The following is a 24,273-nucleotide window of genomic DNA, read 5'->3' on the forward strand; positions in this document are numbered from 1 at the left end:
ATTAATTTAAAAAAACTGAAAGAAAACAAGTTGGAAATAACAGTGACAGTGACAATCACTTTGTGAATGAAAAACTGTGAGTTCAGCACTGTTGTAAAATTCCTGCGAAATATTTTATGACATGTGATGGTTAATGTGTATCACACAAGAAAAAAAAATAAAATGAATGTCCGAATGAAATGAAGATTCACCACAGATATTTATTTTATTGAGGTATTTGATCACAATTTCTCTGATTTTGATTAATTCAAAGTCTAATAATCTATAATTAGATATTATGATATGGTTATTTTTACACACGCACCTGCTGTACTCGGCTTCCCCGGAATTTCATAAACAATAACACGGCTGGATCACTGAGGTGACTGAACTAGTTTTGTTGGAATTTTATTGATGTAACTCTGGAATAATTACTATAAAAATGTTGATTTTTAACAATCCCTAAAAGATGTGGTCTCTAAAAGATATGAAAGCATAAGGTATCATTACTATATTGTCTGGGGCGGTTATATGTAATACTCTGTTGAGAAATTTTCTCTCATCTGTAAACCAGATTAGATAGGCTTATATGTAGAAAATGTGACAAAATATGTAGACTACTTATACTACTTATGTAAACTGATTATTACCATTATTTAACTCTTTTTTTTTTATATTTGATTACAACTTTAAGCAAGTCTTCAAGGAGTGTGGCCTTATCATGTAGCCTTAGCAGCAAGCCAGCTAGTGTAAATAACATGCACATTAACAAATTACACTGTTAAACTCACTTCAATATGTCTTTAACAATCGTTTAAGCCACCATGGGCAATGCTAGTCACTGTTACAAAGTCACTGTCACAAATAGCACAGCACGCAACGCCGTCTTTTTTTTTTTTTTTAAACCCATATAAGGTAAGGGTACACTTTCGTGTAGTCTGAGGAGAAATGGATTTTGTATTTCCATTTTATGGGGCATTCTGGCATGACGCTCCTGGATACATCGAACTGATGTACTCTCGGTCCGGGAGAAAAGATGTGAAGCCTGCCCACACAGAACACCGATTGGTCTGCTTAACAAGACAGAGCAATCAGGATGCATGTGTGCTTTCTCTCTCTCTCAATACTGGGAAATTGTATCTAATTTGCAGTCGCCAGGGAGCTGCAATGCAAGAGACTCTTGGAACTTCCAGAAGAGATGGGAATAATTCAACTTGTCCTGTTGAACAAGCAGATGCAGATTTGACTTGTCCAGACCAAACGTTTGGTTGGCCCGTCCAGTCGGACTAGTGTTAATGTTGAGCCCTATGTGTGTCTATATATATATATATATATATATATATATATATATATACACTAGTATATATATACAGTGGGGCAAAAAAGTATTTAGTCAGTCACCGATTGTGCAAGTTCTCCCACTTAAAAAGATGAGAGAGGCCTGTAATTTTCATCATAGGTATACCTCAACTATGAGAGACAAAATGAGAAAAAAAAAATCCAGAAAATCACATTGTCTGATTTTTAAAGAATTTATTTGCAAATTATGGTGGAAAATAAGTATTTGGTCAATAACAAAAGTTCATCTCAATACTTTGTTATATACCGTTTGTTGGCAATGACAGAGGTCAAACGTTTTCTGTAAGTCTTCACAAGGTTTTCACACACTGTTGCTGGTATTTTGGTCCATTCCTCCATGCAGATCTCCTCTAGAGCAGTGATGTTTTGGGGCTGTCGCTGGGCAACACGGACTTTCAACTCCCTCCAAAGATTTTCTATGGGGTTGAGATCTGGAGACTGGCTAGGCCACTCCAGGACCTTGAAATGCTTCTTATGAAGCCACTCCTTTGTTGCCCGGGTGGTGTGTTTGGGATCATTTTCATGCTGAAAGACCCAGCCACGTTTCATCTTCAGTGCCCTTGCTGATGGAAGGAGGTTTTCACTCAAAATCTCACGATACATGGCCCCATTCATTCTTTCCTTTACACGAATCAGTCGTCCTGGTCCCTTTGCAGAAAAACAGCCCCAAAGCATGATGTTTCCACCCCCATGCTTCACAGTAGGTATGGTGTTCTTTGGATGCAACTTGGCATTCTTTCTCCTCCAAACACGACAAGTTGAGTTTTTACCAAAAAGTTCTATTTTGGTTTCATCTGACTGTATGACATTCTCCCAATCCTCTTCTGGATCATCCAAATGCTCTCTAGCAAACTTCAGATGGGCCTGGACATGTACTGGCTTAAGCAGAGGGACACGTCTGGCACTGCAAGATTTGAGTCCCTGGCGGCGTAGTGTGTTACTGATGGTAGCCTTTGTTACTTTGGTCCCAGCTCTCTGCAGGTCATTCACTAGGTCCTCCCATGTGGTTCTGGGATTTTTGCTCACCGTTCTTGTGATCATTTTGACCCCACAGGGTGAGATCTTGCGTGGAGCACCAGATCGAGGGAGATTATCAGTGGTCTTGTATGTCTTCCATTTTCTAATAATTGCTTCCACAGTTGATTTCTTCACACCAAGCTGCTTACCTATTGCAGATTCAGTCTTCCCAGCCTGGTGCAGGTCTACAATTTTGTTTCTGGTGTCCTTTGACAGCTCTTTGGTCTTGGCCATAGTGGAGTTTGGAGTGTGACTGTTTGAGGTTGTGGACAGGTGTCTTTTATACTGATAACGAGTTCAAACAGGTGCCATTAATACAGGTAACGAGTGGAGGACAGAGGAGCCTCTTAAAGAAGTTGTTACAGGTCTGTGAGAGCCAGAAATCTTGCTTGTTTGTAGGTGACCAAATACTTATTTTACCGAGGAATTTACCAATTAATTCATTAAAAATCCTACAATGTGATTTCCTGGATTCTTCCCCCCATTCTGTCTCTCATAGTTGAGGTGTACCTATGATGAAAATTACAGGCCTCTCTCATCTTTTTAAGTGGGAGAACTTGCACAATTGGTGGCTGACTAAATACTTTTTTGCCCCACTGTATATATATATGTATATATACATATATATACATACATATATATATAGTGGCATGCAAAAGTTTGGGCACCCTTACTGAAAATGTCTGTTACTGTGAATAGTTAAGTGAGCAGAAGATGAACTGATCACCAAAAGGCATAAAGATGACATATTCCTTTTCAGCGTTTTCTGCAAGATTTGTGTATTATTTTTGTTTTGTACAATTGGAGAGTGAAAAAAGAAAAGGAACACCATGCGAAAGTTTGGGCACCCCAATACATTTGAGTTCTCAGGTAACTTTCACCAAGGTTCCAGACCTTAATTAGCTTATTGAGCTGTGGCTTGTTCAAATTCTTCGTTAGGAAAGGTCAGATGATGCAGATTTCAAAGCTGTATAAATTCTCTGACTCCTCAAACTTGTCCCTAAAATCAACAGCCATGGGCTCCTCTAAGCAACTCCCTTGCATTCTGAATAATCAAATAATTGATGCTCACAAAGCAGGAGAAGGCTACAAGAACGTAGCAAAGTGTTTTCAGGAAGTTGTTTCCTCAGATTGTAATGTTATTAAGAAATGGCAGTTAACAGAAAGAGTGGAGATGAAGGTGAGGTCTGGAAGATGAAGAAAACTTTCTGAAAGAACTGCTTGTTGGATTGCTAGAAAGGCAAATAAAAACCCCTGTTTGACTGCAAAAGACCTTCAGAAAGATTTAGCAGACCCTGGAGTGGTGGTGCACTGTTCTACTATGCAGCGACACCTGAACAAATATGACCTTCATGGGAGAGTCATCAGAAGAAAACCTTTCCTGCGTCCTAGCCACAAAATTCAGCGTCTGAAGTTTGCAAATGAACATCTAAATAAGCATGATGCATTTTGGAAACAAGTCCTGTGGACTGATGAAATCAAACTAGAACTTTTTGGCCACAATGTGCAAAGGTATGTTTGGAGAAAAAAGGGTGCCAAATTCCAGGAAAAGAACACCTCTCCAACTCTGAAGCATGGGTGTGGATCGATCATGCTTTGGGGTTGTGTTGCAGCCAGTGGCACAGGGCACATTTCATTGGTCGAGGGAAGCAAGGATTTGAATAAATACCAGCAAATTCTGGAAGCAAACATCACACCATCTGTAAAAAGGTTGAAGTTAAAAAGAGGATGGGTCCTACAATAAGACGATGATCCAAAACACACCTCAAAATCTACAATGGAATACCTCAAGAGGCACAAGCTGAAGGTTTTGCCCTGGCCCTCACAGTCCCCTGACCTAAACATCATTGAAAATCTGTGGATAGATCTCAAAAGAGCAGTGCATGCAAGACAGCCCAAGAAACTTGTAGAACTGAAAGCCTTTTGCAAGGACGAATGTGTGAAAATCCCCCAGGTAAGAACTGAAAGATTATTAGCTGGCTACAAAAAGTGCTTACAAGCTGTGATACTTGCCAAAAGGGGTGTTACTCGGTACTAACCATGCAGGGTGCCCAAACTTTTGCTTCGGGCCCTTTTCCTTTTTTGACATTTTGAAAATGTAAAAGAAGAAAATAAAAAAAAATGTTTTTGCTTAAAATATAAAGGGAATGAGTCATCCTTAACTTTATGCCTTTTGGAGATCATTTCATCTTCAACTTGCTTAACTGAGGGCGGCACAGTGGTGTAGTGGTTAGCATTGTCGCCTCACAGCAAGAAGGTCCGGGTTCGAGCCCTGTGGCCGGCGAGGGCCTTTCTGTGTGGAGTTTGCATGTTCTCCCCGTGTCCGCGTGGGTTTCCTCCGGGTGCTCCGGTTTCCCCCACAGTCCAAAGACATGCAGGTTAGGTTAACTGGTGACTCTAAATTGACCGTAGGTGTGAATGTGAGTGTGAATGGTTGTCTGTGTCTATGTGTTAGCCCTGTGATGACCTGGCGACTTGTCCAGGGTGAACCCCGCCTTTCGCCCATAGTCAGCTGGGATAGGCTCCAGCTTGCCTCCGACCCTGTAGAACAGGATAAAGCAGCTAGAGATGAGATGAGACTTGCTTAACTGTTCACAGTAACAGCAATTTTGACCAGGGGAGCCCAAAGTTTTGCATACCACTGTATATAAAATGAAGGCTGCTGGGTCTGTAAGCTGCTCAGTAAAACTTACAGCTTATTTCCTTATAAAACTGCACACATTGTACCTGAGACTGTTTTTTTAAGCAAATTATCATCACACCCAATATTAATTTTGTTTCATATATTACTGTTTACTGCTCTTTATAACTTTTACACAGTTCTGTGTGTGTGCACAGTACCAGTCAATAGTTTGGACACGCCTACTCATTCATAGACTTTTGCTTATTTTTATTAATTAAAAAACACTTCATGTCTTAAAGTAATAATGACCTCAGTGGAGCTTCATATGCATATACACTTGCCCACTTGAAAGTAAAAAGCTTCCACTTGCATTGTGTAAAAGTTACTTGCAGCATTTAACTCGTCGCAATGGGTAAAAAAATATTTGTAATGTTGCCTGAAGATAACACCGTACCATAGAGGGTTAAACATAAGCCTCATCATCAGCTCTTCAGAGAGCTGATAATGTTTTGCTGATTAACTCAGACTTTTAAACATTTCTTCCTCATATTTATCCATGATTTTTTACATTGTAGATCAACAACAATATCTAAGGTCAGTAAATCACCGTATGTGATGAATCAGTAAGATTAGAACACTTACCAGCTCACAATAATGTATTTATCAGCTCATCCTGTGTTTTGCCAAGTGACTGCTGGATTTATTTATTTAACAGGATTATCAAAATAAAATGAATAAATGCTCTTTTTTTTGTGGGGAAAGTACTTTATGTATTTGCAAAAAATTTTAAATTCTTTTATTAGTTTATGTGTATTCCTATGAAGGTAGGATAGTGCCATATATCCGAAGAAGAGCAGACTATGATTTGCACTTGTAAAACCCGTAATTCGCAACTTGTGAATGCGCATCTCAGAGTTTGTTACTATGAAGGTAGGATAGTGCCATTCTTCAGATATATGGCACTATCCTACCTTCATATATTCCACAATACATGCAATGGCTCATGCTTACAGCTGGTGGCAGCAGATTTTGTGAACAAACTGCAGCTTGACTGCTGTCTTTTCACCAAGCACAACTTGCTGCTCCAACAGAGACACAGCTGAAGTCATTATTTCTCTCTCTGATACAAAATCTAATTTATTCCAGTTTTCCTGAATCGGGCTGGTTGGTCTCCAAATCCACACAAGTCTTGATATAGATATAATCGTGCAAAGAACTTGAAACAGGTCATTGTTATTGATGGATATTTTGGTTCAGGTTGAAGTACTGAAGATTTTGGAAAACGTGGAGAATACAGTCTTTAATTTGCGCATTTTGATGTCTGTTCAGTTACCTAGATTTATGTACATTGCACCAATTAGGTTAAACTGAATTTTGAACTCATCAGGTATTTATTGATCAAATTTTAAATTGTACCGCAAATCTAAACATGGCTTAGGAGTTAATCAGTGATGAAATTTTGAGTATGACTTTCATCTGGGATTTGTTTTGATTATCCATCATGAAAAATTGAATAGGTCTTCGTAACAATGACCTCAGGAATAATGATTACTGGTATTTTCCCCCTTTTTTTTAATGAAAGCTACAAAAACCTTACATCTGATTAAAACTCATTGTTTTCTGCAGTTTAAATCTGCACATTGAAATTTAACTTTATTTTAGTGTATATTAATGGAATAAAAAGATTAATGTTAACTTGGGTTTACTATAGAACTAAAACCAGAAATAAAAGGTTTTAAATGGGTATAATTGTTAAATTTATTTAAAAAAAAAAAACCATCCACCCCACCAAGGGTGGCACAGTGGGGACTGAATTTGCTGAAAGATTTCTATACAATTTTCCAAATTTTTACTATTTTTCTATCATTTCCATCTTGGAGCTAGCCATTTTTACAGCAACTTACAAAAGTTATTCCTGAGACAGGTTGACAAATATTCACACGCACACACAGTACTTTGATAAACTAGAAGGCCAACATTTATTGGTTAATTATATCTGCATTTGGTCAAACAAAACATATAAGCAATGTGCTTTTGAAACTTTGCACTGGAATGTCCTTATTTAAAGCATGTTCTTCTGTACATTAAGTAATTTCCACTCTGGTTATTCAGATTGATGTTACTAATGGCCTGCGCCATGGCTCTGCATGTGTCTGTTCAAGTGTGTGCGACGTGTGTAGCTCTTCTGGCAGATAGTACAGGGGAAAGGTTTCACCCCCGAGTGAGTGTACATGTGTTTATTCCAGTCGTATCTCCGTATGAAGGTCTTGCCACACTGAGTGCAAGAATATGGGCGTTCTCCCGTGTGAACTCGCTTATGAGCCGTCAGGTGGCTTGACACAACGAATCTTTTATCACAAATGCTGCAGCAGTAGGGCTTCTCACCAGTGTGACTGCGCTCGTGCACCTGCAGCTCTCCGGCAGAGATGAAGCCTTTTCCACAATGACGGCACAAGTAGGGCTTCTCGCCAGTATGGATTCGTACATGGATATTGAGGTTACCTAGCAGCGAGAAGCATTTCCCGCAGTGAGGGCACATGTGCGGCCGCTCACCTGAGTGACACCTCATGTGTGATTTCAGCTGGACCTTGCTGAAAAAGCGCTTGCCACACTGTGTGCAGAGGTATGGCTTATCTCCCGTGTGGTTTGAGAGATGTGCAAGCAGACTGTGGTGCAGAGCAAAGCACTTCCCACACTGGTCGCACTGATGCGGTCTGTACTCTGGGTGAGTTTTCAGGTGCACTCTCAAATCGCTGAGCAGGACAAACGACTCGTCACAGAAGCGACACTTCCCCGGTTCACGTTCCTTTCGAGAAGGCTGCTTGGTTTTATCCGTATGGACCCTCTGGTGCAACACCCTGCCTCGATACGAGCCAAAAGTCATGTCGCATTTGTCACAGGTGTAAACACCATTTACTGCAGGACCCATGTGCTCTCGTCTGTGAGCCACTAAGCCTGTGAGACTTCGGAACACCTTCCCACACTCCGGGCACTTGTGTGTGCAGACCACCTTGTGGGCCTGCTGGTGTTTGTACCAGTTCGAGAGAGACCTGAAGGCTGCCCCGCACTTGATGCATTTGTATGTCCTCATACGACAGCCTCTCTGCCGGTGCAGAGTTAGGAGTTTTGAATCTCTGAAAATTTGCCCACATTCAAAACACTTGACAGATGCTGCGAGTCTGTGACTCTCCTGGTGTTTATGGAGCTCTGAGCGATATGCAAAACGCTTTCCACACTTCAGACACTTGTGTAAAAGCCTGCCAAGTAGGTAAGAACTCTTTAAAGGTATCTTTGGAGAGTCGATTGCCAATGGATTGCTGGGAGATTGCTCCAACTCTGGTACTTCAGCAGTTACCTCTGAAAACACAAGGGAGGAGGTCTTAGAACAAAACAGCTTACTTAACTTTAAAACAAACACAATCCTGAAGTGAAATTGGTACACTATACAAACGGTTCTCAAAATGGGGTCTGATGTATACCCAGGTGTCCATCAATTATTTTCCAGTGGATTAAAGGCCAATTTATGCTGACAACCCAGTCCTCGCAGATGGTGTCTGCGTAGCCTGCCCCACCTTCGCAGACGCTCTGCGCGCACCTCCTAAAAACTGTGACCACCACAGAAGCCTCGCAGACAAGAGGGCTCTGATTGGTCCACTCTACATCCGCTGTACACGCACTTCCGGTTCCCTGCTTTCCCGGTTTGTTTTGTTTTCACGACCGCCATTTTTAAAAACACGAGCGAAGATGGAGCAGCACGAAGAGCGGTTGATCGAGGAAGTGAGGAAGTACGTACATCTATACGACTCCAGTTCTAGTCATTATAAGTAACCGGAGGATAAACACTCCACTAACCACACCCACCAACTACGCCTAGCAACTTCGCGCCCCCTTGCGTTGTGGCGGTGAATAACATCGCGCACGCCTATTACTCCCCGCTCAACGATAAATTACAACTGTCTGCGAAAAGCTATCTGCGAAAGCCTTGTCGCAAGAGCATACAGAGGCCTTAAGACTCAAGCAATAGAATGAATTTCAATATTTCGGTTATAAATAAATAAATAAAAATATTCCAAAGTTTATAGCACCAGCACAACCTGCCCAAATGGTTAACACTGAAGAATAATGACCTTTTTTTTTTTTTTGTTAATTATGGTTCTTGTTACCTTTTGATGTTTTCAGTACAGTATGGAATTTAATTTTTCAGACCTACTGGAACCCCCACTTCAGTGATTACACAAGGAACAAAACAAGACAAGGTGTGCTGATCTAGGAAAATAATTAACAACCGGATGGTGTGATGTCACCTGACACAAAATATACAAGTTTTATAAGAAGCTACACAAGTGTTTTTATCAGCGATTGTCTTTTAACGAACGTTGGTGGAGGCTCTTCGATTGCACTTTCTGTATTCAGTATTTCTGTGGTTTACTGAGAATCCCCTTCCATATTTAATGATGGAAATCTATGCAATTTATGCAGTTTAGCTTTAATGCTGACTAATTTTGGGAAAAACTCGACAAGCATGCTGTTAATTATACGGAATGCATCAAATCTTCATTTTAAAACTGTAGCCCCGTTTGGTTTTGAGAACAGAATTAACTGCTGCAAGCATTAAAGAGACAGATTTAAACCCCCCAACCCCAAGAAAGGATCCCTAGCTTCATGTTATTTAATAATAAAAAAAAAAAATTAAAAAAAACCCTCCAAAAATGGCAGTATTATTGCACAACTATACACTTAAGAACATTACAGTACCCACCTCCCTGAGCTGCTTCCTCCACAACAGTCCTACAAAAAGAAAAAAACATTTGACTCATTTGATAAAATAATTTACATTATTTAAAAAAAACAAAAAGGGGGGGGGTTAGCGTTTCAGTAACTTACTGCTGTGGATCACATTGGTCAGTGACCCCCTCATCATTCTCTCTGTTTGCTGCAGATTGCAAAACCTCCAGTGGTTGAGTGATCTTTGTATGTGCAACTCTGGGAATCACCATTTGCTGTTCAGCTGCAATATCGTCTGCTGCAGGTATTGCTTCAGATATGGCACTTCCTGTTTCATCAGTAGTTTTCAGCTCCAAATCAACCCCTGTGCTCTGCAGAGTTGCAGCCACCTCAACTGGCATATCGGTCTCCTTTTCCAAATGTTTAATAGCCTCCTTGATCTCTCTCTCAAAGGTCTGTCTCTCTGAATCTTCCTCCATTGCACTATCGCTGGCTCTTACGTATTCTGCAGCTACAGTTCCATCAAGGCCTGAACTGATGTCTTCATCCTGGATACCATCATCTGGTGCACTCTCCCCATCCTCCGGTCCTTGGGAGAGGGGCTGCGTTTGTGTGGTTATCACCATATCAGTTAGGGACAAAGAGGAGAGGATTCTGTCTTCCACAATCGATGGGAGAGCTAAAAACGTAAACATATATATATACACAAACAAATCATCAATCCTCTCAAAGACACTAAAGAATGACGAATAATTCTTATTTCCCCATGTCAGTTATTATATACAGAATAAACCTTACCATTATCCTCCAAAGTCCCGCAAATACCAATTTGCATCAAAGGTAATAAACTCTCCGTTCTGCAAACAGACTCCAGGTACTCGTTCCACTCCCAGGGGCAGGCACTGAGCCACGACGAAGTCTGGAGGAGGGGGAATACAGTAGGTTTCACTCATTTGAAGCATGACAGCAATCAGGTGTAACACACAAACCTGCAGAGAGGCTTGTGATCGTGGTCCTACCTGTTTAAAGCTGGGTATTGGCAGCAGCTGCTCCAGTCTCGAGAGAAAATGGCCAACCAGAACTTGCAGTGCTTGGTCAAATTCTGGACCATACTCATGTGGGAACACCTCCTAGAACACACACATTATCATACAGTACAATGACTTCAGTCTTTTTAAACCAGTGTACCTGCAACACTACAGCCACATGCAGAACAAAAGTCAGTCAGATCACTGTTTAAAAGTGGCCACATGTACTTGGTACAGGGTAATTCCGCCCCAAATAACCAGATTTAGAAAAATGTTCACCACTGACCATCTCAGATTTGCTTCATACTTTCTGGAAATATTGTCAGTGTGCCCAATAAATAGTGTACAAAATTTTAGGCTTGTACCTTCATTAGTTTCTGAGATATAGGGGCTTTAAAAAAGGGGCGTGGCCCCAATGTCACTGTTGAAACGTGTGCTACAGAAAACGGACCTAACTTCCAGAAGTCATTACTTTTAAACCATTCATGCAAGATACATGAAATTTTCAAGGATTGTTCTTCAGTGCCAGACACCTTTAAATACTAAAATAGAAAGTTCACAGTTCAATATTTGCCAAGTTATGGCTTGCTGAAAATCATAAAAAAAATGTCTTCTTTCGTGCTTTGGAGCAACTTTGACACCCCATATCTCCACATTAAAGCACACCAGGTCTTTCAAATTTTCTTATTTATTACTCATGTTATAGTACTCTTTAGGCAACTAGGTGTGTGTTCAAAAGAAATCAAACTTTGATTTATTAGGCTTTTAAAAAAAAATTGCACCTATAATTCAAATGCATATTACAAATGTATGACAAGGTTTACCATAAAAACAATTATACCACTGGAAAGAGCTTTTTTTTTTTATTAGCAAATGCACAAAATATGAAGTTGGTACCCTAAACCAAACTATAAATATTAAGGTATCAAGTACGGCATGTTTTACGATAGACAGAAATGCTGTTTTAAGACATATAATCTACTTGGATGCATCCAGAGATGCACAAAAACTGAAAACCCACAAAATTCATGAGGATTTTTATCACCATCCCTTAGAAGCACACATTTGAGCTTACATTTGCCAGCCAGATACATCCCCAGCTGAAAAAAGGTCATTTACTTCAGTGACGGATCAGCAGCCCAATACAAAAACTATAAAAATTTCACAAATCTAATAAAGCATGCAGATGATTTTGGACTTTTGGCAGAATGGCATTTCTTTGCCACTTCTCATGGTAAATCACCCTGTGATGGTATTGGAGGCATTGTAAAGCGGTCAGCAGCTCGAGCTACCTTACAGGCAGTCACAAGTGATCACATACTGTGCTCACTCTAGGACCCAAATTGTTTTAGCAAAAAGTGCTAAAGACTCAAATTTTTCTTTAGCAATTTGCAATTTTGCTTAGCAAGAAATGCTAAAACAATTTTCTTTTTAGCAAAGTATTTTTTTTAGCAAGATATGTTATACTTCTAAATGTTTCTTGCACTGACATAATATTAAAAATGAATTGTTATTGTAGTTTGTTGGTGAATCCTCTTATTTTGATCATTTCATCAACTGTATATATGTAATGAAATTGTGTGTTTAATTTAACCCGCTTAATCTGGTTTACAGAGTCCATATTTTTCATTATAATTATATCTAACATCTGGTGTGATGTGCTTTGCATTCTTTGCTATCTATGCACCTTTTAGCCCTTAGTCACCCTCTGTAGGCCCGTGTGTGTTTAGGGGGAGGGGGTGTCTTTATGGGTAGGATGAAGGGAGCTCAGGGAGTTAAAATCAATGGTTGTTTCTTATAAATTAATTTCATAACCCAAATATAATGATATTCACCATTAATTTATCAAATGAAACACTTGCAGTCAAAACTTTGAACCATGTGCGTCAAAACGCTCTGAAAACAAGGTACACTTGGTCGATATATCCTGGTTCATCTGGGAGTTCTTGCAAAGTTCTGTCAGGGTTGATATTATGTAGAAAATACGTCTTTAGAATGGTTATATCGTGTTTTTATCCCTAACTGAGAAAGCTAACAGAATATTCTAATATGTTCTCACTTTTTAGATAAGTTTTTGTCATACGTAAAGTCGGATAATTTATTTTAAACAAACCTCGCTATAATCTTGTTCACTAATGAGCGAGAATTGCCGACATTATCAGCGCAACTCGGAAATTGATCATTTTATATGTAAGGTCTGATGCTATTGGAAGACGTAATTTGCGGTCAACCAATAAGAAGCTTCGAAACTCGGGGGCGTTGGTTATAAATCAAAACATCGAAGATGGACACGAAAGGCAGGGCCTGAATTTCATTTTTCAGAATGGGGGGGAATTCCCCCCCTTAGTGACTCAAATTGGGGGGGATTTACACAGTTTGGGGGGGATTTATACAGTTTGTGGGGAACGCTACTTGTGGGCTTAAATAGCTTAGGTCTTACCTTCTGCCACTACTCAGATTGAAGATCTCTACAGTATGTAACCTTTTGTCACCATTTGAGGTATCCTTTTTAGTAGACTTTTCATTTTGATATCTCCAAATTTGGATAGCATTGTCAGACAAAGGCCGGGTGGATAAATGCAAGTATTATTCCCACCAGCCGTCTAAGATATGGACTGTTCAGTTTCAGGTGGAGGGTAGAAAACCACCACAAAATGAAAGAGATCCTTTACAGCATGACATTGCTGACTGACTGTATTATGCCATCAAACACCAATAGCCTTTTTCTAGCAGTACGAGTAAGGCTCTAGGAAGAGTTTAGAAGGTTGTGTGCCTTTTAGTTAAGCTAATTTTACAACCTCCTTAGTGTTGCTTTACACAGCTGCTTCTTCCTCATCTTCATGCACTATTCTTTAAGTGTCACTGCTTTGTTTAATTATAAAAAAGAAAAAAAATCAGTCTGTTCTTAATAGCACTCAATTAATTTATTGACACAACAAGTCTAACTTAAAATCTAACTTAAACCAGTCTGCTGACTTTTCAGGATTCTCTTAACTATGTTTGTGTTATTTGTCTCTTCTTTTAGTGGCCATCTCTTTAATCAGTGACCTTTGCTTTTTCCTTTTATATCATCTTTTTTTATCAGCTTTTATATCATTTTTCTATTCTCATGTTTGATCTGATCATCCCTGTCCTCTGTTTAATGTCTACAATTAAAATAAGAAAACACTATCAAACTGTTCTTAACACTGAATGAATTTACAAACTTTGTTTCAGTCCACATATAGAACGTTAACATGACAACAGTCTTTGTTGACTTTTCAGGATTCTCTTATACCATATAACCCTGTCTCCTGTGTCATATGCCATCTTTAATTTTAAAAAAATCAAATTGTTCTCAACACTGAACAATTCATCTTTGCTGAGTGCAGGATTCTTGTACATATGTAGTCTTTCCTACTCTTTCTCCTAGTGGTCATCCCTTTTGTCAGCATCAGTGTCCTTTGCTTTTCCTTGTAAATACTTTTTTCTTATAGCCATGCTCTGATCTAATCCCCTTCGCAACGTCGACGTTAACGTTAGCTGTCTCGTCCTGTGTATTCTCAACGGTATCACTCACACTGCTATTACCACCATCGGATTCAGGAGTTTTCCTCTTAGCAGGGGAAACTTCTGCCACTGCACTTGTACGTTTTAGCCAGCGGTCCAGGTTTGTTTTACAGCTAAAGTCCGAGAGAGGAAGAGTGCGCACGCTGTATCTGTGTGTGAACTGTCTGTGTCTGCTGTTTTTTTTTTTCTGAGTAGGCTACAGGGGGAGAGGGGGGGGTCAGTCAGTAAAAGGACTGTTCAATTCAAGTAACCTTGAGAACAGAAGGTAGTTGCGCATTCACACTGATCCATTATTAGATTGACGTTGTCAGGCAATGCAGTAATGTGTGCGGGAATCTCTCGCACTGGAATCGTTAAAGGTGCGGGAATTTTAAAAAAAAAATATATATATATATATATATATATATATATATATATATATATATATATATATATATATATATATATACACGCGATACCCGCAATTCCGCACCCAAATTCAGGCCCTGAAAGGTACTGTTTATCTTGAGAAATCGCAACTGTTTGATGGATTTTGCTTAAACTTTAAATGACTTTCGCATAAAATGCGAATACAGATGATTTTCTTTTCGCAAATTGGAATAAAACTTCGCAATTTGCGGACGTGCGAGTGGCTAGCATGAGCCCAGACATATTAACCCCATCTGATCTGTTTTTGTGGGCAGAAAAACATCAAGAACATCCATTTCATCTGGGTTGGTACAGGGGAAGTTATGGAGAGTGGAAAGGCATTGGAGACAAGATTATCAAGGTCAGCTACTATTCCTGGAACAAGAGACAACCACTCATTCATTCCAATCATGTCCAACCGGCTGCAGGTCAGCAGGGTGTCGGGTGGCCCTAGCTGCATTGTGGGAATCGAGTGGGAATCGGCCACAAGTAATGCATAAAACCCCTGTTAAATCAGCAGTCTCTCTGGCAGATACAATTCCTGGTAAATATGTTGTATGTTTGTATGACAGACAGTGGTGGATAGGCAACATTCGTGCATTATCAGAGGAGGAACAAGATGTACAAGTAACATTTATACATCCTCATGGTCCCTCTCAGACTTACAGCTGGCCCAGGAGAGAGGATAACTGTTGGGTCCCTCTGGTGCATGCCATGAAAATCATTGATGCCCCATTTACATCAACTGGCAGGCAGTATAAACTTCCATCTGATGTGGAAAAGCAAAATCACTGTTTAAGCTCTTCAAATAAAGTATTTTTAAGGTGGTTATTTTTCCTACACTGTAGATTTGTAATCATATTGTAATATGCCTTAAAACAGCATTTCCGTCTATCGTAAAACATGCCGTACTTGATACCTTAATATTTATAGTTTGGTTTAGGGTACCAACTTGATAATTTTGTGCATTTGCTAATCAGAACAAGCTCTTTCCAGTAGTATAATTGTTTTTATGATAGACCTTGTCATACATTTGTAATATGTATTTGAATTATAGGTGCAAAATGTTTTTTTTTAAAGCCTAATAAATCAGAAAGTTTGATTTCTTTTGAGCACATACCTAGTTTCCTAAAGAGTACTATAACATGAGTAATAAATAAGAAAATTTGAAAAATCTGGTGTGCTTTAATGTGGAGATATGGGGGGGGTTGGGGTCAAAGTTACTCCAAAGCACGACAAGATATTTTTTTATGATTTTCAACAAGCCATAACTTGGCAAATATTGAACTGTGAACTTTCCATTTTAGTATTTAAAGGCGTCTGGCATTGAAGAACAATCCTTGAAAATTTCATGCATCTTGCATGAATAGTTTAAAAGTAAATGACTTCTGGAAGTTAGGTCCGTTTTCTGTAGCACGCGTTTCAACAGTGACATTGGGGCCGCGCCCCTTTTTTTAAACCCCTATATCTCAGAAACTAATGAAGGTACAAGCCTAAAATTTTGTACACTATTTATTGGGCACGCTGACAATACAGGTAGTCGTCGACTTACAACCTATGCAACTTACGACCGATCGACTTTACGACCGTCTGGTTATGACTGGCAAGTGTTTCCCGGCAGCACCTCTCGCCGCGTACGACAGTTTCCGCCTCAGCTCCCGGCAGCGCCTCTCGCCGCGTACGACAGTTTCCGCCCCAGCTCCCGGAAGCACCCCTCGCTGGATACGACAGTTTCCGCCCCAGCTCCCGGCAGCACCTCTCGCCGCGTACGACAGTTTCCGCCTCAGCTCCCGGCAGCGCCTCTCGCCGCGTACGACAGTTTGCGCCCCAGCTCCCGGAAGCACCCCTCGCTGGATACGACAGTTTCCGCCCCAGCTCCCGGCAGCGCCTCTCGCTGCATACGAGTTTCCGCCCCAGCTCCCGACAGCCTCTCGGCACATACAACAGTTTCCGCCCCAGCTCCAGGCACACGCGCAATCTCTCTCACAATCCGTCATACAGTTTCCGCCCCAGCTCCTGGTTTATGAAACGAGCAAATGCTCCTGCCAGCCCGAGTGCTGCAACAGCTGATGATGACGTAGACGACCCACAGCCAAGCACCAGTGATGCCAGCGGTCACTAAATTTTGTATTTTGCTATGTTTTACATTTGTATTTTGGTACGTTATAAACTAAAATGTTTTCTATTTTTCACACCTGTATTCCGTATTTTTTGATTTGCACATATTAAATGAACTGTACTGTACGCAGTGTAGTATGCAGTGTTTGACTTAAACCAAATAATGAGCCAAGGTAATGAAATAAGAAAATGTTGATAAAATAAGACTTTAAGATGATTACAATATCATTACACATCACAATATACTTACGTTCATTTAACATAGGCCGACTTACGACCAGATCGGTTTACGACCGGTCAGTCGTAACCAAACGCAGTCGTAAGTCGACGACTACCTGTATTTCCAGAAAGTATGAAGCAAATCTGAGATGGTCAGTGGCGAGGCCTCTGGTGATTTCACATGGTTTGACCCTACAGTGACAATAAATTGATTCTGGCCAACAGACTCAGGGTCAGAGTGTCTTACTCCTAGTCTTGACTGCAAATGGGCCAGTATAATCAAGGTTATGCTTGGTCTGATTCATATCTTTATGGTGAATAAAGTGTTGAGACCAGCTGTATGCATCAGGATACACAATACAAGTGGGAGCTTTTTACTCTCAAGTGGGCAAGTGAAAATGTATATGAGAAGGTGAATATGTATATAAAGAGTCACTGAATTAAGCTCTCCTGTCATCCATTTTGAACTACTTGCAAAAACAAATCCTTTTACTACAGTACCACTCAGAAGTTTGGACACACCTAATTCAATGGTTTTTCTTCTATATTAAGACACTTCATGTCTTAATGATGGACTGTTGTGTCTCATTACTTAGTTGAGCAGCTCTGGACATAATATGGATTACTACAGTTGTGGAACAGGGCTATTTACTGAATTTTTATTACAACCCCGATTCCAAAAAAGTTGGGACAAAGTACAAATTGTAAATAAAAATGGAATGCAATGATGTGGAAGTTTCAAAATTCCATATTTTATTCAGAATAGAACATAGATGACATATCAAATGTTTAAACTGAGAAAATATATCATTTAAAGAGAAAAATTAGGGGATTTTAAAAATTCATGACAACAACACATCTCAAAAAAGTTGGGACAAGGCCATGTTTACCACTGTGAGACATCCCCTTTTCTCTTTACAACAGTCTGTAAACGTCTGGGGACTGAGGAGACAAGTTGCTCAAGTTTAGGGATAGGAATGTTAACCCATTCTTGTCTAATGTAGGATCCTAGTTGCTCAACTGTCTTAGGTCTTTTTTGTCTTATCTTCCGTTTTATGATGCGCCAAATGTTTTCTATGGGTGAAAGATTTGGACTGCAGGCTGGCCAGTTCAGTACCCGGACCCTTCTTCTACGCAGCCATAATGCTGTAATTGATGCAGTATGTGGTTTGGCATTGTCATGTTGGAAAATGCAAGGTCTTCCCTGAAAGAGACGTCGTCTGGATGGGAGCATATGTTGCTCTAGAACCTGGATATACCTTTCAGCATTGATGGTGTCTTTCCAGATGTGTAAGCTGCCCATGCCACACGCACTAATGCAACCCCATACCATCAGAGATGCAGGCTTCTGAACTGAGCGCTGATAACAACTTGGGTCGTCCTTCTCCTCTTTAGTCCGAATGACACGGCGTCCCTGATTTCCATAAAGAACTTCAAATTGTGATTCGTCTGACCACAGAACAGTTTTCCACTTTGCCACAGTCCATTCTAAATGTGCCTTGGCCCAGAGAAGACATCTGCGCTTCTGGATCATGTTTAGATATGGCTTCTTCTTTGAACTATAGAGTTTTAGCTGGCAACGGCGGATGGCACGGTGAATTGTGTTCACAGATAATGTTCTCTGGAAATATTCCTGAGCCCATTTTGTGATTTCCAATACAGAAGCATGCCTGTATGTGATGCAGTGCCGTCTAAGGGCCCGAAGATCACGGGCACCCAGTATGGTTTTCTGGCCTTGACCCTTACGCACAGAGATTCTTCCAGATTCTCTGAATCTTTCGATGATATTATGCACTGTAGATGATGATATGTTCAAACTCTTTGCAGTTTTACACTGTCGAACTCCTTTCTGATATTGCTCCACTATTTGTCGGCGCAGAATTAGGGGGATTGGTGATCCTCTTCCCATCTTTACTTCTGAGAGCCGCTGCCACTCCAAGATGCTCTTTTTATACCCAGTCATGTTAATGACCTATTGCCAATTGACCTAATGAGTTGCAATTTGGTCCTCCAGCTGTTCCTTTTTTGTACCTTTAACTTTTCCAGCCTCTTATTGCCCCTGTCCCAACTTTTTTGAGATGTGCTGCGGTCATGAAATTTCAAATGAGCCAATATTTGGCATGAAATTTCAAAATGTCTCACTTTCAACATCTGATATGTTGTCTATGTTCTATTGTGAATACAATATCAGTTTGCATTCCGTTTTTATTTACAATTTGTACTTTGTCCCAACTTTTTTGGAATCAGGGTTGTATTTACTATTTGATCTCAAATGCATGAACAATGCAAGAAATTGCACTTTTTAACTTTTGACGAGGCACACCTGTTAATTGAAAAAAGTGTTCCAGGTGACTACCTCATGAAGCTGGTTAAGATAATGCCAATAGTGTGCAAAGTGTCAAGGTAACCGCTGGCTACTTTGAAGAATCTAAAATATAATTATTTATTTTTTTACACAATTTTCATCGACCACAATTCTGTACATGTTCCATATGTTATTTCATAGTTTTGATGTCTTCAGTATTGTTCTACAATGTAGAAAATAGTCAAAATACAGAAGAACCTATGAATACAAAGTGCAATTTTTTTTTAATGTATAAGATTTTAAGTAAAAAATTTTCAAGTACTGCGCAGCAACATTTTTGCATGGTGGTAACTGTAATAACGGAAGTGGGGATGATCCTTGTGGTTTTCTGGAAAGGACACTTTGACAGACTCATTTCAACCACATGTGAAGCTCTGCTGCAAATGTGTCTCACATCTGTTTCAAATCCTATTTTTTCTCTGTGCAACAACTACAGAGTATTCTGCTTCAAAATACAAAAAGTGTCATTAGAATTAAATGAAGTGACCACAAGGTCAAAACTCAGGCCACATTTGACTCTTACAATTAGAGACATTACTGCTGTAGGTAGGGCTGGTGTGTCCCTGTAAAATAAGGTACAAGAAACTCCAGCATATATACACTGGACCTAGTTGCAGGAGTTAGTTGGTGTTATTCAAAGACAACCATGACTGCAAAACGGCTCATAAATTCATCACTCAGCTTGGGCCAGGACATCAAATTATTCAAGCTCGCTTTTTTTTTTTTTAAACTCTTCTTTAGAAAACATATCTTGATCACTTTGATCCCTCATTTTTTGTGCTAATAAAACAAACAACTGCACTGGTCGGTTCACCCTTATCAACTCAGAGGCCTCTGAATAAAATACATACGCTTGTTGAGTACCAAGTTGGGTTTCCTTTCGGAAATTAGCACAGGATTTCATCACCTCCAGATTATTGTACTTTGCAACATGCCGATGGCTAGCTAAAGGAGCAAACTTCAAGCATGTCTTTGCTGAGCGACTCATTATAGGGTAGGTGAAAAATTATGTAAATGTGTTTTTACATAACTTTACATTTAATTTTACACATTACTGCTTTAACTGCTCTGTTTCTAATCAAGTGTGGTAACGTGACCTGAACTGACCTGAAAGAAGTATTCCTTTTTGGCAGGATCCTCCAGCAGTCCCAGCACAAGTGTTAGAAGGTTTGCCTGCAAGATATCTGCCTCTGTATCAATTCCCTGAGAACACAGAAGGCCTTTTAGAAACGAGCAGAACAAGCACAACATTGCTAAGCAAACATTTTTCCCCAGTCAGAACAAAAACTAAGCTACAATCAAAATATCTGACCCTACACTTTTTCAAAACCTGCCTACCTTTGATGAATGAGAGGACTGAATCCTCTGTATATGTGACTTCACTGTCTCAAGGTCAGCTGGCAGTTCACCTCGGCACATCTCAAGAATCATCTGACACACACACAAAATCAGCACACAGAGAACATCAGTTTTCTTGAATACCACACCTCTGTTCTGTCCCTTTCTGTGCAATAATCCATACTTTTACTGGCTCCATTTCTGCTCACCTTTGCTCTGAGCCCCATTACCAGAGTGGCCTTCTGTCTGCTTGTCAAGACCTCTGGGACAAGCCTTGTAACTAAGGAGACAAATTCTTCTAGCTTTCCATAATGCTCCAGATGTTGCTGTTGGGCAATTTTCCACATAAAGGCAGACATTAGCCGGAGAGGTGGAACCAGTAAGCGCAGTGAGGAAATCGGTGGGACAGAACCTACGAAGAAAACAACATGTAATAGTATAAATGCAGTGTTATTTCCCCCAAGGTAGATCTTTGTCACCATGTGGGGTCCAGACCCCCAGAGGTCTGTGAAGCATAGCCATGATTTTTTTGTTTTGCTATTATTATTATCATTGTGCTACATGGCTGGAAATCACAACGTCACATTATTAAAAGTTATATTAGGGGTCCAAGAATCAAAGCCAGCATAATGTGTTCTATAATTGGAAATTTCAGCAACAGAAAGTTATATGGCCCCCAAAAATCTTAATATTTTTAAATAATTTTCATGAAATAAAAGCTATACTGGGGCGGCACGGTGGTGTAGTGGTTAGCGCTGTCGCCTCACAGCAAGAAGGTCCAGGTTCGAGCCCCATGATCGGCGAGGGCCTTTCTGCGCGGAGTTTGCATGTTCTCCCCGTGTCCGCGTGGGTTTCCTCCGGGTGCTCCGGTTTCCCCCACAGTCCAAAGACATGCAAGTTAGGTTAACTGGTGACTCTAAATTGACCGTAGGTGTGAATGTGAGTGTGAATGGTTGTCTGTGTCTATGTGTCAGCCCTGTGATGACCTGGCGACTTGTCCAGGGTGTACCCCGCCTTTCGCCCGTAGTCGGCTGGGATAGGCTCCAGCTTGCCTGCGACCCTGTAGAAGGATAAAGCGGCTAGAGATAATGAGATGAGAAAAGCTATACTGTGGGGGCCCGTGGGATTTAGCAAAAAGGCAGCAAAAGACATTGAGAACCACTGTTTAGATTAACTACAGAGATCAGCACGCGCTTTCATCTCGCAATAATACACACAGTTACCATAAACATTATCTGCCCTCCATGTGTCAGCTACTAATATTTTATAAAAGATCAAGTTACACGGGTTCAACACCATACTTAATACATCTAAAAAGATAGAAGGCTTTTGACCGAGGCTCTGTTTGGGTCATCTTTTACTGTCGTCGTTGCCGATGGAAACGCGCATGCGCTGTCTGTTCGGACAGATAAAAGTTTCATTTCACCCGCCGAAACCTAAAATCCCGCCTACTGAGCTGTCATTGGATAAATTACCACTCTGTATTAAGGAGCAGCTCGCTGATTGGGCAACACTGGGCGGCGGGATAAACGCTCTTACCGGATGTCAGATGTAACAGGTTATGGCAGTAAAAAATAAATCATTATGACAGTTACGCATTTTAACACAAGTTTAGTCGCTCATATCCGTTTTTAACTTATTAAATGCCTACTGACACTCGGTTAACACCAAATTAACCCAAACTCGCTGCTAAATTCAGGAAGTTTGTCCACACTGTAGCGTTCCCACACTCTGCAGTCATGTAGGACTGAAGGTGCTTACGGAAATTACTTACATACACCACCACTTAACAACATGCATTTTATGGTTAGTGACCGACGTTAAAATAATAAAGAGAAACAAAGAAAAACTAATAATCGCGGTTCCCCGTTACGGTAAACCATCATACTCACTACTAAAGCAGTATTCATTTTTAAACCAATTTTTTAAAAAATGGAAGTAAAATACTCCTGATATCATAAAACACAATTATGGTTGACCAAAGCAAAAATATACATATCCCATAGTGTGCTTCAATAATTTAGCTGGACTTTGTACTAAAAGGTGACTACCGTACTTGTAGACACCAAATACGCATGCGTGAAAACAACCAAGCGCGTAACAGTTAAAAGTATTTCCTACCCGTATTTTGGTAAACAAGTCTTCCTGCGCTACGATTGGCTGAAAAGAAACGAGATGAAACTCTACGAGCCAATCCTACGTAATGACCGCAAACCAGCCCAAGCGAGGAGGAGGGACTTGTCAGAAAACGGGTGACAACCGTTAACGTCGCTTTAAAAAAAAAAAAAGTTTTTACGTGTCAGAATGAGGTACTGAATCGGAATGTATATATTATATACATAAAGCCAACGGGAAAAGTTAACTCGAGACCAAAATACAATCCGTGAGCACAACATTCAAAGACGTAGGCCCTGTCTCAAACCATTCCCTCGCCACTTCGCCTCCGTTGTAAGGGACACTACTATTTAGGTTTCACCGCCAAAAGAACCGACCGATAAAGTGATTTTAGCACCGAAAGATTTCAGAAGAGCCTCGAGCCGCGCTGCCCATGTATCGGTTATTACAAGAAACGACAAATATTTTTGTATCCGAGCCCTCTGGGAGTCCATTAACGTTCCTCTTGTAATAATTTCTCAGATAATAATTTTTAAAAAGAAGTGCGAACAGTCTTCTAGCATCAACACGGCGGAAAACGAGTATAAATTATCCAGCACTACTCCGATGAACACCACTAGCTTATCCGCTTGCTAACTGGCCGTCAAGTGTTCTACCAACGCAGTACTGGATTTATAAACGTCCTACTTACAACACAGTCGCCAAATACAACACATATATAGCTGTTCGAAGACAATAATAACTCCTACCCATCATGATGTTAAAGAACCACCGCTGAGTTTCTGTTTCAATGCCCTGTGTTACTAGCTGTCGTTGCAATGGATTGTTGTACGGCCGAGAGACAGTACTGCGCATGCGCCCTGGGGCACCAAGTAGCACCCTACCGAACGTAGGGAGCGGAATTTGTGATTCGACTATAAAATGGCGGACTCCCAAAGCAGCACACTATATAGTGAATAGGGTGTGGTTTCGGACATAGCCACAAGACAACATGGCGACTGTAGCTGAGGGCGAAGGTGGAGTGTGCTGCAACGACTTTTGAGACAAGGCCTCAAATTTCATATCAGAAAAAAAGTGGTTTTTCCGTGTTGTTGGATGATAAATAACTATGTGGATGATGAAACTGTAAAATACGTAAATGCTATTTTATTTTGTGTGTGATCAACATTTTGTTAGGTATTATAACCCAGGTAAAGTATTGGATAAACGTCAATAAAGGTGGTGATCTTTATACAGACTAGTTTGCCTGAACTGGTTTCACTCTGGCAATATAACTGTTTAAAAATACTTCAGAAATGTATTTATTGTTCTGATGAGATATCTCTACAGAACTGTACTCTCGGTTTTTCCCCATTTTTAATATTTTTTTTCCTTTCAAGCTTCTTTACTGATAAATGGATGCATTTTGCTTGTACGTAAGGAGTTAGGAG

General features: G+C 40.3%; 2 protein-coding genes across 4 annotated transcripts in view; one reads left to right on the plus strand and one right to left on the minus strand.

The window, feature by feature from the left end:
* Nucleotides 1-4,074: 4,074 nt before the first annotated feature.
* The window catches only part of LOC132869744 (zinc finger protein 271-like), a 46,500-nt gene continuing 26,301 nt past the window's right edge, over nt 4,075-24,273 (plus strand). The window contains exon 1 of the mRNA XM_060903124.1: nt 4,075-4,309. The gene's annotated coding sequence lies outside the window, so the exon portion shown is untranslated. The remainder of the gene's footprint in view (nt 4,310-24,273) is intronic.
* Nucleotides 6,934-23,729, minus strand: LOC132869743 (zinc finger protein ZFMSA12A-like). 3 transcript variants are annotated; one of them, XM_060903119.1, is made up of 9 exons: nt 23,593-23,729; nt 20,938-21,140; nt 20,729-20,821; nt 20,498-20,593; nt 10,723-10,833; nt 10,502-10,622; nt 9,863-10,382; nt 9,738-9,766; nt 6,934-8,335 (listed from the first exon to the last, which is right to left on the minus strand). In XM_060903119.1, the coding sequence occupies exons 1-9, from the start codon at nt 23,696-23,698 to the stop codon at nt 7,101-7,103; spliced, it is 2,514 nt and encodes an 837-aa protein (XP_060759102.1). In that variant the 5' UTR covers nt 23,699-23,729; the 3' UTR covers nt 6,934-7,100. The 3 variants fall into 3 exon arrangements, with proteins under 3 accessions (XP_060759102.1, XP_060759103.1, XP_060759104.1); XM_060903120.1 differs by lacking the exon at nt 23,593-23,729 and adding an exon at nt 22,621-23,523; XM_060903121.1 differs by lacking the exons at nt 20,498-20,593; nt 20,729-20,821; nt 20,938-21,140; nt 23,593-23,729 and adding an exon at nt 15,355-15,470.

The sequence above is a fragment of the Neoarius graeffei genome, chromosome 21, assembly GCF_027579695.1.
Source record: "Neoarius graeffei isolate fNeoGra1 chromosome 21, fNeoGra1.pri, whole genome shotgun sequence".
Classification (NCBI taxonomy): domain Eukaryota; kingdom Metazoa; phylum Chordata; class Actinopteri; order Siluriformes; family Ariidae; genus Neoarius; species Neoarius graeffei.